Source organism: Eubalaena glacialis, chromosome 1 (assembly GCF_028564815.1).
Source record: "Eubalaena glacialis isolate mEubGla1 chromosome 1, mEubGla1.1.hap2.+ XY, whole genome shotgun sequence".
NCBI lineage: Eukaryota > Metazoa > Chordata > Mammalia > Artiodactyla > Balaenidae > Eubalaena > Eubalaena glacialis.
In genome coordinates this window covers 63620465-63634340 of record NC_083716.1, presented here as the reverse complement: position 1 = coordinate 63634340, position 13876 = coordinate 63620465, and the positions used below count along the sequence as shown (strand labels likewise).

Below are 13876 nucleotides of genomic sequence, written 5' to 3'. Positions count from 1 at the left end.
GTGTATTCATTTAGTCCATAATCTATCTGTCCATCCAGCCATCACTCATCCACGCATTTATCTTTTCTTCCATGTGTTCTTCTGTTTCTGTACCCATCCATTTGTATATTCATCTGCAAATCATTTTGTCCGTCTGTCTCTGTTGATCTGTCTATCCATCCATTTGTCAACCCATCTATTTATCCATCTACTTAACCATCCATCCATCAGTCCATCTATTCAGTCATCTGTAAATCCATTCATCCATCCACCTGTCCCACCATCTGTCCATTCATCCATCTATTTTTTCCCTCCATCCATTCATCCATGCATCTGTCCACACAGTAAGTCTTCTATGAGCACTTACCAAATCCCAGCCCTGTGGCTCAGATGGTTCCCTGCCTTCAATGTTACAGCCTAGTTCCCTCTGCCCACGTGTGTCCCCAAGCCCCAAACTTGCAGCAGGAAAGGGCCCTTTGGCCAAATGTGATGGGCTCCCCCTTCTCATTGCTCCCTGGCCCACAGGAGGTGCTGGAGCTGGAGCGAACCCTGGGTGGCTACCTAGTGGAGGAGCCAAAACCCCTACTGTTTAAGGACAGTTACCATAACCTGCGCCTCTCCCTGCACGACATGCCCCACGCCCACTGGAGGAGCAAGCTGCTGGCCAAGTACCAGGTGAGGGCTGGGCCGCAGGAGGGGGAGGGATGGAGCTGGGGAGGGGCGCACTTGGGGGGCTGCCCAGAGAAGTCCAACTCCCCTCCCTGCCTCCTCCGTCGGTCCTGCAGCCTTGGTCCCCACTCCCATCCCTGTGTCTCTCTCTGTCTCCCTCCCCCTGCCACCCCTGTCACATACTCCCCCACACAAATGTCTGTACCCGTCATCTTTAAAGAGACCTTACCATCTCTGAGAGCGTTCATGGCTGGCAGATTGTCCAAACTAATCTCTGATGGTCACATCCCTCTGCACACGCCCATCTGTGTGACACCATTGAGTCCACGAGGCTTGCCAGACCCAGGCACATGCACACACACAGTCACATATTCAGACTCGTGCCTTCTCACCCATATACTCCCTTTCTCAACTGAAGGGCCCTTGCCCAGCTCCTCTTCCTCTGCCCACCTGGATGGAGAGGTCCCAACCCTCCCTGAGGCTGGCCCCCTTACCTGCCTCCGCCTCCATTCCCCGAGGGCAGGGCAGGCTGGCCTCGCCTCCTTGACCCTGCCCCTCCTCCCCCAGGAGATCCCCTTCTATCACATTTGGAGTGGCAGCCAGAAGGCCCTGCACTGCACCTTCACCCTGGAGAGGCATAGCCTGGCCTCCACGGAGCTCACCTGCAAGATCTGCGTGCGGCAGGTGGAGGGGGAGGGCCAGATATTCCAGCTGCACACCACGCTGGCAGAGGTAAGGGCCGGAGAGCGGACACCCCACGGGGCTGGGCGCTGCAGCGTGCAGACCCCAGGCTCCCCCTCATCTGGGGGAAAGGCCACCTCCCACAGAGCTGTGCCCCTCACCTCCCAAGTCTGAGCTGGGACTTGGTCACTCTTTGCTAACAGCTGTGACTTACTGAGTGCCGAGCCTGGGCTTGGCCTGTACCAAATCTCACCAAATCTTTACAACCACAAGGGAGACAGATACGAGGATCCCCACCTGGGAGGTGAGAAAGAAGGTTTTAGGGAGGGCAGGTATCATGGACCTTGAATCAAGCCAACGCTTGGCCCAAGCCTGTGGCTCTCCACCACTATAATCCGGATTGAGGTTTATAAAACCTAGGCCACCTAGGGAGCAGTGCTAGGCCCTCCTTGCAGTGCAGTGTAAAGAGCACTGGATATAGTCTGGACCAGCGGTCCCCAACCATTTTGGCACCAGGGACCGGTTTCATGGAAGACAGGTTTTCCACGGATGGACGGGGGTTGGTGCGGGGGATGGTTCAGGCGGTAATGCGAGCGATAGGAAGCGGCAGATGAAGCTTCACTCGCCCGCCCGCCACTCACTTCCTGCTGTGCGGCCTGGTTCCTAACAGACTGCGGACCGGCTGGGGACCCCTGGTCTAGACCTAGCTCTACCACTAACGTGGCATGTGACCATGGATTAGTCACTTCTCCTTTCCAGACTTCATTTGCGTTTGTGTAAAAGTGGGTCCACGTGGATTAGACTGGGGCTGAGGCCCCCTGTGGCTTTGTAATCACGAGATGGCATCAGCACTGGCCCAGACAGTGCATTAGCATGTGCACCCCGAGGGCGGGGAGGGGGGTGTGCAGCCCTGGCCCTGGAGAGCTGACCTTCCAGGGGAGGAGCCCTTTGACCTGGAGCCTGCCCAGAGGCGGGGGAGCGGCCGGAGCCTCCAAGAGCTCACAGTCCCCAGGCAGGAAGGCCGGAGGGGCAGATGCCCAGCGAGCCGTGCACAGGGAGCCCTCTGCCCCTCTCACCCTTGCCCCTGCTCTTCCAGACGCCTGCTGGCTCCCTGGACGCCCTCTGCTCCGCCCCCAGCAGCGCAGTCACCACCCAGCTGGGACCCTACGCCTTCAAGATCCCCCTTTCCATCCGCCAGAAGATATGCAACAGCCTGGACGCCCCTAACTCGCGCGGCAATGACTGGCGGTTGTTGGCGCAGAAGCTCTCCATGGACCGGTGAGTGTCGGGACAGCCCACCCGGCCTGGACCACAGCCGCCCCCCTCCCTCTGTCCCCATGGGGCAGGTGGGGCAGGCAGCCTGACTGACGGTCCAGGAGCAGATCCGCCCTTTGCGGTAGACCAGGAGCTCAGGCTTGGGTGTGCTAAGTCTGAGAAGCTGGTTCCTTGAGGAGCATCGCGCTCAGAGTGCTGGCCCTTGAGAATCAGGTAAAGCCAGGATACCAGCCAAGTGTGATCACCATCAGCAGTCCTGTGTCCAGGACAGAGCAGGTGTTTTGAAAATGCTTGCTGGGTGACAGAATGCATCCTGGTGTCAAAACTCTTCTGGAGAACTTAAAATGCTGGATAAATATAATGGCAATTAGTCCTCATTATTGTTAGGGTACACTTACTGAGAAACCATTTAATAAACCTACATTGAGCAGATGCCATGTAGAAGACATCTTACTAAAAATGGGTGGGATCTATAAGGATGTCAAAGGCTTTGTTCCTGCTTTCAGAGGAGTGCATGGGGCGGGTGAGAGCAGGCAGAGAACGAATGTGGGATGGAGAGAGAGAATGGAGTGCTAGGTTTGGACAGCCTCTCCTGGGACCAGTGTCTTTCAATGATAGTAATAACAATGATGATGACCGATGATGAGCAGGACAGTTTCCATTTTAGAGATGAGACTGGGGTTCAGAGAGGAGCAGTGACTTGCCCAGGGCCACACAGCCTGCAAGCAGAGGGGCTGGAATTCAGACCCAGGATTGTGGGAGCCCAGAGCCCACCGTCCCGGTGCTCCTGGGATGTACTCCCAGTGCTCCCTCCACCCCAGGCTCCTGGGAGGGGCTGAGCATTTTGGGAGCCCAGTGTCCTTCTCCTTCCCTCCATCAGGTACCTGAACTACTTTGCCACAAAAGCGAGCCCCACGGGTGTGATCCTCGACCTCTGGGAAGCTCTGCAGCAGGACGACGGGGACCTCAACAGCCTGGCGAGTGCCTTGGAGGAGATGGGCAAGAGTGAGATGCTGGTGGCCATGGCCACCGACGGGGACTGCTGAGCTGCCCCAAACCCGCGGGCTGTTAGGGACCAGCAGGCGGCTGGCACAGGCAGGCCCAGGGCAACCTCCTGTGGGGCAGTTGGGCCTCCTCTGCTCCCGAGCTCACAGCCAGAATCGCCCTTCCTCCTCCTCCTCCCCTTGCCCCACCCCCAGACCACCACCAGCCTTAGGAAATCCATGGACGTTGTTGTTGGGAGGACCCAGCGGTCCTTCTCCACCTCCTGCTGTCTCTCCTGACCTCAGACCGCTGTGCAGGAACCGGGATGGGGATGGGGCCTCTGGAGGCAGCTAGGGGAGCAAGGAGGTGGCCCTCCCACCCTCTGCCCCAGGGCCTCTGGGGGGCGTTTGTTTTAGTTGTGCTCTTCATTTTCTTCCTCAGTTATTGATTTCTCCCTCCTCCCTAAACCCCTTTCTCCTTTCACACTGTTTTCCTCTTCGAAGAGTCAAGTACAGTTCAGACAAACTGCTTTCTCCTGTCCACAAGCAAAAAGGAAGAGGAAAGAAAGAAAGCTTCAGACTGCTAGTAAGGCTCAAAAAAAGAAGAAAAACACCAAAACCACAAGGGAAAAGAAAACCCAGTTTCTTAGGAAACGCAAATGATTTATTATCCAGATATTTGGATAAGTCCTTTTTAAGAAAAAAAAGAAAAAGAAAATGAAAAAACAACACAAAAAAAATAGAAAACGCTTTTCTTGAGTATGGGTGAGTGTGGGCATGCTCGTGGTTCTGGCCAGGAGCGTGTGTGTGTGTGTGTGTGTGTGTGTGTGTGTGTGTGTGTGTGTGAATCAGGGAGAGAGAGACTGAATAGGGAACACTTTGCTGCTAATGATTTTATCTTAGACTAAATTCTAACAAGGCCTCAGCTTCCACAGTTCTACAGGGTCAGATGAGGTTTGAGCTGTGGTCCCATGTTTCTTTCTAAAATCTTAAGCAGATGCTGAATCAGTAAAGCCAAGGAGCCCTGAGATCTGGCTTGGGGTGGGGTCCTGCCTCCCTCTCACAGCCCCAGGCGGGTGCTCCAAGTCTCATTTGGGCTCCCAGGAATCCAGATTAAGAGGCCGTGGGATGGAAAATGTGGGCGGGCCAGCCCAGCTGTGAGCCAGGGAGAATTTCCAGTACTGTGGTCTGGTGGCTTCTGGAGAGGGGGCATGGCCCAGAAGGGGAGCCCTAACAGAGAGAGAGAAGTCAGGGATGAGAATCCCCCATGGACACATCTCTCTCCCGCATCCCAGGGTGGGGCCAGCGAGGACACGCCCACCCAGCAGCCTCTAGACCAGGTGGGCTGGAGCAGGTGGGCGTTCTCCTAATGCCCAGGATCTGCCCTTTCCCAGGTTTGGTTACTTCTGTAAAACAGAAGGGGTGGATAAGAGGGCCTCTCTAGCTGCCGAAGCCTGAGCTTCTGGGGTTGGTGTGGCTTTGAGGAACGTGTTAGCAGCCATCCCTGCAGGTGGCATGGGAGGCTGGGAGGTGGCTGCTTGGCTGTGCTTTACACACTGGCCCGGAGTGGAGAAGGAAGGGTGGAGGGCTATTTTCCCAGCTCTGATCTCCACAGGCACCTCCCTGCAACCCTATTGTCACCCTCCTTCCGCAGTCTGACAGAGTTTGAAGGAAGCTTTGACACGCAGCGTTGCCAGGGTGGAGGGCCTGGCATCCCTTCGCCAGCCTGTTCCAGGATGTTCCAAGGGGCCATCAGGGTCCCTTTTTGGGCCATCTGGTGATGGCTGGAACCAGAATCTTGAGCTGGCACAGAGGCCACATCAAAGGCCTCTCCTCCTTGGCACCCAAGCCAAAGCAAGTGCCAGCTCTGGCCATTGACCCCAGGGCTTGCCCCAGCAGGTCCATGAGCATCCTGGCCTTTGAAAGTCTGGTCTCCTGGGAGGAAAGCAGGTTTGGGGGCTGTAGTCCCAACCATTGTCCCCAGCCTGGCTTCCCTGCCATGCACTAGGGGGCTTATGGGGATAGTGGGATTCTCACCACCCACCAGCCCCCCTGGGGAATGGGTTGGCTGTGGGCAGTCAAGGGCCTGCTGGGTTTGAGAGAGGGTTCCTTTTTATCAGGGCTGCTGAAGGGGCCAGGCCTGCATCGGGCTTGGGCCCCTGAGGCTGAGACCATGGCTCTTCATTACCCTAGTGCCTGTGTGGACATTGCCTCAGACAAAGGCAGTGAGCCTTCCCTGCCAAGGGTGCCTGTCCACTACAGGCTCAGCATCCCGGCTCGCTCCTAGTCTGAGCTGTGTGGGCCTGTGTGGTAGCTTGAGGGCAGCCTGGAGTCCAAAGACCAGCGTTCAAGCTCCAGCTTTGCCATTAAACCTCTGTGTGACTTCAGGCATATGACTGCCTTCTTGGGGCCTCTTTTCCTTTTTCTACCAAGGCCCCACAGCTGCTGTCTGAGGACTTCTGGGCTCTGATATGTCATTCTAGTCTCCTGATGGGAACGCTAGTGGGTAGAAGTTGACAGTGGTCTGCCATGTCCCTCCTCCGTGCCCCACCCTCAGAAGCATGCTGCTTCCTCAGTGCCCAGGATGGGAGCTCTTGGTAGATGAGGCCAGGCCAGCCCCCCAGGTGCCATTTCTAATCGGATTCCCAGAAATTGTGTACCAGGGCCTGGAGCACAGAACCAGTTGGCTGAAGCCTCCTGGGAGGGTTCAAACTGTCCAGCTTTATAATAAAAGCCTGGAAAGGATTTGCTGGCTCCATCAATCTGCCACGGCTGCTGTGACTACGTCTGCAGACTGCCCGCCTCAGGGTGGGATGGACATTTCTCCGCTTATTCAGGCCTGAGAGGTAGCCCCACGCAGCCGAGTACCTTGAGAACCGCAGATTAAGTGCCGCTTCAGGAATGCAGGGCCCTCGTGCGCTGTTGACGTCTCTCTCATCTCTGGGGTGTGTTTGTGCGTGTGTGCATGTGTGCGTGGGCTTTTATCCGCGGGCACATCAGCGAGCCTCTCCGGGAACGTGACCCCACCTGTGTGTGCATGTGTGCCCTCCTCGCGTCCAGGCTGGGCCATCTGGAGGTTGGCGTGCCTGGTTTTGCCCTCTCTGAGTCCACAGGGTCAGTCGGTGTATCTTCTATGTGCCTCTCCCTCGGCCTTCCCTCGCAGTGCCCTGGGCTGCAGAGGGACCCTCCCCACTCCTGGATGATCCAGGACCCTCTGGTCCCTTTTCCCCAGCAACCAGGCAGCTGAGCCAGGTCCCTTAGCAGGCCCTCTGAGGAGAGGTGACCAAGAGCCTGGGTGCAGGGAGCAGCTGTCATGTGGGCCAGGGGCTGGACCACTCGCCTGGGCCGTGGACATGGTTCTGTGCTTGGGGCTGCAGGGCTGCAGGGATGGCCCCAATCCCACCTGTTTATTCTGTAAACGACAACCTGTAAATAACATTTAGCATTCCTATTGTAACAAAATTAATTTTTATGAAATAAATTATATTTCCTAGTCTAATAAAAAATTCAGGTTGTATTCTGTCTTTTTTTTTTTTAGATTTTTTTGGTATGGACTTTTTTTTTTTAACGTCTTTATTGGAGTATAACTGCTTTACAATGTTGTGTTAGTTGATGCTGTATAACAAAGTGAATCAGCTATATGTATATATACATCCCCATATCTCCTCCCTCTTGCGTCTCCCTCCCACCCCTTTAGGTGGACACAGAGCACCCAGCTGATCTCCCTGTGCTATGTGGCTGCTTCCCACTAGCTATTTTACATTTGGTAGTGTATATATGTCCATTGCCACTCTCTCACTTCGTCCCAGCTTACCCTTCCCCCTCCCCGTGTCCTCAAGTCCATTCTCTACATCTACGTCTTTATTCCTGTGCTTCCCCTAGGTTCTTCAGAACCAATTTTTTTTTTTTCAGATTCCATATATATGTGTTAGCATACGGTATTTGTTTTTCTCTTTCTGACTTACTTCACTCTGTATGACAGTCTCTAGGTCCATCCACCTCACTACAAATAACTCAATTTCGTTTCTTTTTATGGTTGAGTAATATTCCATTGTATATATGTGCCACATCTTCTTTATCCATTCATCTGTTGATGGACACTTAGGTTGCTTCCATGTCCTGGCTATTGTAAATAGAGCTGCAATGAACATTGTGGTACGTTACTCTTTTTTTTTTTTTAATAAATTTATTTATTTATTTATTTATTTATTTATTTATTTTTGGCTGCATTGGGTCTTCATTGCTGTGCACGGGCCTCCTCCAGTTGTGGCGAGCGGGGGCCACTCTTCACTGCACTGAGCGGGCTTTTCACCGCGGTGGCCTCTCCTGTTGCGGAGTGCGGGCTCTAGGCACGTGGGCCTCAGCAGTTGCAGCACGCGGGCTTAGTAGTTGTGGCTCAGGGGCTCCAGAGCACAGGATCAGGAGCTGTGGCGCACGGGCCTAGTTGCTCTGCAGCATGTAGGATCCTCCCGGTCCAGGGCTCAAACCCGTGTCCCCTGCATTGGGAGGCAGATTCTTAACCACTGCACCACCAGGGAAGTCCCACATGACTCTTTTTGAATTATGGTTTTCTAAGGATATAAGCCCAGTAGTGGGATTGCTGGGTCGTATGGTAGTTCAATTTTTAGTTTTTTAAGGAAACTCCATACTGTTCTCCATAGTGGCTGTATCAATTTAACTTCCCACCAACAGGGCAAGAGGGTTCCCTTTTCTCCACACCCTCTCCAGCATTTATTGTTTGTAGATTTTTTGATGATGGCCATTCTGACTGGTGTGAGGTGATACCTCATTGTAGTTTTGATTTGCATTTCTCTAATGACTAGTGATGTTGAACATCCTTTCATGTGTTTGTTGGCAATCTGTATATCTTCTTTGGAGAAATGTCTATTTAGGTCTTCTGCCCATTTCTGGATTGGGTTGTTTGTTTTCTTGATATTAAGCTGCGTGAGCTGCTTGTACATTTTGGAGATTAATCCTTTGTCAGTTGCTTCATCGGCAAATATTTTCTCCCATTCTGAGGGTTGTCTTTTCGTCTTGTTTATGGTTTCCTTTGCTGTACAAAAGATTTTAAGTTTCATTAGGTCCCATTTGTTTATTTTTGTTTTTATTTCCATTTCTCTAGGAGGTGGGTCAAAAAGGATCTTGCTGTGATGTATGTCATAGCGTGTTCTGCCTGTGTTTTCCTGTAAGAGTCTTATAGTGTCTGGCCTTACATTTAGGTCTTTAATCCATTTTGAGTTTATTTTTGTGTATGGTGTTAGGGAGTGTTCTAATTTCATTCTTTTCCATGTAGCTGTCCAGTTTTCCCAGCACCACTTATCAAAGAGGCTGTCTTTTCTCCATTGTATATTCTTGCCTCCTTTATCAAAGATAAGTTGACCATATGTGCACGGGTTTACCTCTGGGCTTTCTATCCTGTTCCATTAATCTATATTTCTGTTTCTGTGCCAGTACCATACTGTCTTGATTACTTTAGCTTTGTAGTATAGTCTGAAGTCAGGGACCCTGATTCCTCCAGCTCCATTTTTCTTTCTCAAGATTGCTTTAGCTATTCGGGGTCTTTTCTGTTTCCATACAAATTGTGAAATTTTTTGTTCTAGTTCTGTGAAAAATGCCATTGGTAGTTTGATAGGGATTGCATTCAATCTGTAGATTGCTTTGGGTGTATAGTCATTTTCACAATGTTGATTCTTCCAATCCAAGAACATGGTATATCTCTCCATCTGTTTGTATCATCTTTAATTTCTTTCAGCAGTGTCTCATAGTTTTCTGCATACAGATCTTTTATCTCCTTAGGTAGGTTTATTCCTAGGTATTTTATTCTTTTTGTTGCAGTGGTAAACGGGAGTGTTTCCTTAATTTCTCCTTCAGAATTTTCATCGTTAGTGTATAGGAATGCAAGAGATTTCTGTGCATTAATTTTGTATCCTGCAACCTTACCAACTTCATTGATTAGCTCTAGTAGTTTTCTGGTAGCATCTTTAGGATTCTCTATGTATAGTATCATGTCATCTGCAAACAGTGACAGCTTTACTTCTTCTTTTCTGATTTGGATTCCTTTTATTTCTTTTTCTTCTCTGATTGCTGTGGCTAACACTTCCAAAACTATGTTGAATAATAGTGGTGAGAGTGGACAACCTTGTCTTGTTCCTGATCTTAGAGGAAATGGTTACAGTTTTTCACCAGTGAGAATGATGTTGGCTGTGGGTTTGTCATATATGGCCTTTATTTTGTTGAGGCAAGTTCCCTCTATGCCTACTTTCTGGAGGGTTTTTATCATAAATCGGTGTTGAATTTTGTTGAAAGCTTTTTCTGCATCATATGATTTTTATCCTTCAATTTGTTAATATGGTGTATCACATTGATTGATTTGCGGATATTGAAGAATCCTTGCATTCCTGGGATAAACCCCACTTGATCATGGTGTATGATCCTTTCAATGTGCTGTTGGATTCTGTTTGCTAGTATTTTGTTGAGGATTTTTGCATCTATGTTCATCAGTGACATTGGCCTGTAGTTTTATATTTTTGTGACATCTTTGTCTGCTTTTGGTATCAGGGTGATGGTGGCCTCGTAGAATGAATTTGGGAGTGTTCCTCCCTCTGCTATATTTGGAAGAGTTTGAGGAGGATAGGTGTTAGCTCTTCTCTAAATGTTTGATGGAATTCACCTGTGAAGCCATCTGGTCCTGGCCTTTTGTTTGTTGGAAGATATTTAATCACAGTTTCAATTTCAGTGCTTGTGATTGGTCTGTTTATATTTTCTATTTCTTCCTGGTTCAGTCTCGGAAGGTTGTGCTTTTCTAAGAATTTGTCCATTTCTTCCAGGTTGTCCATTTTATTGGCATATAGTTGTTTGTAGTAATCTCTCATGATCCTTTGTATTTCTGCAGTGTCAGTTGTTACTTCTCCTTTTTCATTTCTAATTCTGTTGATTTTGAGTCTTCTCCCTTTTTTTCTTGATGAGTCTGGCTAATGGTTTATCAATTTTGTTTATCTTCTCAAGAACCAGCTGTTAGTTTCATTGATATTTGCTGTTGTTTCCATCATTTCTTTTTCATTTATTTCTGATCTGATCTTTATGATTTCTTTCCTTCTGCTAACTTTGGGGGATTTTTGTTCTTCTTTCTCTAATTGCTTTAGGTGTAAGGTTAGGTTGTTTATTTGAGATGTTTCTTGTTTCTTGAGGTAGGATTGTATTGCTATAAACTTCCCTGTTAGAACTGCTTTTGCTGCATCCCATAGGTTTTGGATCATCGTGTTTTCATTGTCATTTGTTTCTAGGTATTTTTTGATTTCCTCTTTGATTTCTTCAGTGATCTCTTGGTTATTTATTAGTGTATTGTTTAGCCTCCATGTGTTTGTATTTTTTACAGATTTTTTCCTGTAATTGATATCTAGTCTCATAGCATTGTGGTCAGAAAAGATACTTGATACGATTTCAATTTTCTTAAATTTACCAAGGCTTGGCTTGTGACCCAAGATATGATCTATCCTGGAAAATGTTCCATGAGCACTTGAGAAGAAAGTGTATTCTGTTGTTTTTGGATGGAATGTCCTATAAATATCAATTAAGTCCATCTTGTTTAGTGTATCATTTAAAGCTTGTGTTTCCTTATTTATTTTCATTTTGGATGATCTGTCCATTGGTGTAAGTGGGGCGTTAAAGTCCCCTACTGTGATTGTGTTACTGTCGATTTCCCCTTTTATGGCTGTTAGCATTTGCCTTACGTATTGTGGTGCTCCTATGTTGGGTGCATAAATATATACAATTGTTACATCTTCGTCTTGGATTGATCCCTTGATCATTATGTAGTGTCCTTCTTTGTCTCCTGTAATAGTCTTTGTTTTAAAGTCTATTTTGTCTGATATGAGAATTGCAACTCCAGCTTTCTTTTGATTTCCATTTGCATGGAATATCTTTTTCCATCCTCTTATTTTCAGTCTGTTTGTGTCCCTAGGTCTGAAGTGGGTCTCTTGTAGACAACATATTTATGGGTCTTGTTTTTGTATCCATTCAGCCAGTCTATGTCTTTTGGTGGGAGCATTTAATCCATTTACATTTAAGGTGATTATTGATGTGTATGTTTCTATTACCATTTTCTTAATTGTTTTGGGTTTGTTTTTGTAGGTCTTTTCCTTCTCTTGTTTTTCCTGCCTAGAGAAGTTCCTTTAGCATTTGTTGTAAAGTTGGTTTGGTGGTGCTGAATTCTTTTAACTTTTGCTTGTCTGTAAAGCTTTTAATTTCTCCATCGAATCTGAATGAGATCCTTGCTGGGTAGAGTAATCTTCGTTGTAGGTTTTTCCCTTTCATCACTTTAAATATGTCCTGCCATTCCCTTCTGGCTTCAGCAGAGTTTCTGCTGAAAGATCAGCTGTTAACCTTATGGGAATTCCCTTGTATGTTATTTGTTGCTTTTCCCTTGCTGCTTTTAATATTTTTTATTTGTATTTAATTTTTGATAGTTTGATTAATATGTGTCTCGGCATGTTTCTCTTTGGGTTTATCCTGTATGGGACTCTCTGCGCTTCCTGGACTTGAATGACTATTTCCTTTCCCACTGTGGTTTTGATTTGCCTTTCTCTAATGATTAATGATGTTGAGCATCCTCTCATGTGTTTGTTGGCAATCTGTATATCTTTGGAGAAATGTCTATTTAGTGGTTTGGACAATTTTTAAAGTCTTTATTGAATTTGTTGCAATATTGCTTCTGTTTTATGTTTTGGTTTTTTGGCCTTGAGGCATGTGGGATCTTAGCTCCCTGACCAGGAATTGAACCTGCACCCCCTCCATTGGTAGGCGACGTCTTACCCACTGGACTGCCAGGTAAGTCCCATTGGCTGTCTTCTTTTTTATTTTTTTTTTTAAAGATTTATTTATTTTTTTATTGATTGATTGATTGATTGCTATGTTGGGTCTTCGTTTCTGTGCGAGGGCTTTCTCTGGTTGCGGCGAGTAGGGGCCACTCTTCATCGTGGTGCACGGGCCTCTCACTATCGCGGCCTCTCTTGTTGTGGAGCACAGGCTCCAGATGCGCAGGCTCAGTAGTTGTGGCTCACGGGCCTAGTTGCTCCGCGGCATGTGGGATCTTCCCAGACCAGGGCTCGAACCCATGCCCCCTGCATTAGCAGGCAGATTCTCAACCACTGCGCCACCAGGGAAGCCCTGGCTGTCTTCTTGAATGTCTTTCTATCAGCAAGTGGGAATGACCTTCCTGCTTTTCTCAAAATTCCACAAGTTAGGGGCCAGGAGGTCATTGCCAGAGCTCTCTGAGCTCCTAGAAGTGATCAGGTTCAACTGCCTAATTTTACAGAAGGGAAAACTGGCCCAGAGAGGGATAAGAACTTCCCCATGGTCACACAGCAAGTCAGAGCCCATGCTACCTCTGGATCCCAGTCCCTGCTCCTCAGCCAGTGCCCTCAGTGCATAAGCATTCATGGGATGTGTTCAGGAGCCAGTCATTTGAGCCTGTCATGGGCTAGGTGGTGGGCGGGAGGAGCAACAGACATGAAGCCCTCAGCGTCCCTGTCTGCCTCTGAGAAGTTCAGAAGGGTGTTTCCCAGCTGGGGCTGAGGCTGAGGTCAGTTGAGAGCACTCACCTGAGACATAAGAAAATCATGCCAGCAGAAAGGGAATGATGGGAGGGCTGGGATTATGTGACTTTAGACCCAAGGCTGTCATGCATGGTTGGGCTTAATCACTGGACAAGAATGCCATATCTAAGGGGGAGGGTGATGCCATTCCTACACAGATTGTACATTTATGTATTTACTATGAGATATTTCCAGCAGATGGCAGTAAAAGTTCTTGTTCTAATAACATCAACACATTGGTTTTAATTTTCCTATAGATGGAAATGTCTTTATTTATTTATTATTTATTTTTGGCCGCATTGGGTCTTCATTGCTGCCCGCGGGCTTTCTCTAGTTGCAGTGAGCGGGGGCTACTCATTGTTGCGGTGCGCGGGCTTCTCATTGTGGGGGCTTCTCGTTGCAGAACACGGGCTCTAGGCATGCGGGCTTCAGTAGTTGTAGCACACGGGTTCAGTAGTTGTGGCTCGTGAGCTGTAGAGCGCAGGCTCAGTAGTTGTGGCACTTGGGCTTAGTTGTTCTACAGCATGTGGGATCTTCCTGGACCAGGGCTCGAACCCATGTCCCTTGCATTGGCAGGCGGATTCTTAACCACTGCGCCACCAGGCAAGTCCTGGAAATGTTTTGAGGGGATTTTTTTTTTCTAATTTGCACAAAGGTGTCATACGGCTGGCAGTGGCCTTGGTCCCCTCTACCCTG

General features: G+C 48.6%; 1 protein-coding gene across 2 annotated transcripts in view; it reads left to right on the top strand.

Annotated features, from left to right (window-relative positions):
* UNC5B (unc-5 netrin receptor B) overlaps positions 1–7104 on the top strand; it is an 87802-nt gene extending 80698 nt beyond the window's left edge. For both annotated transcript variants that reach the window (XM_061181227.1, XM_061181217.1), the window contains 4 exons: positions 505–654; positions 1216–1380; positions 2426–2607; positions 3485–7104. In XM_061181227.1, the coding sequence (XP_061037210.1) occupies positions 505–654; positions 1216–1380; positions 2426–2607; positions 3485–3650 (663 nt within the window). In that variant the 3' untranslated portion in view covers positions 3651–7104. The remainder of the gene's footprint in view (positions 1–504; positions 655–1215; positions 1381–2425; positions 2608–3484) is intronic.
* Positions 7105–13876: the final 6772 nt, after the last annotated feature.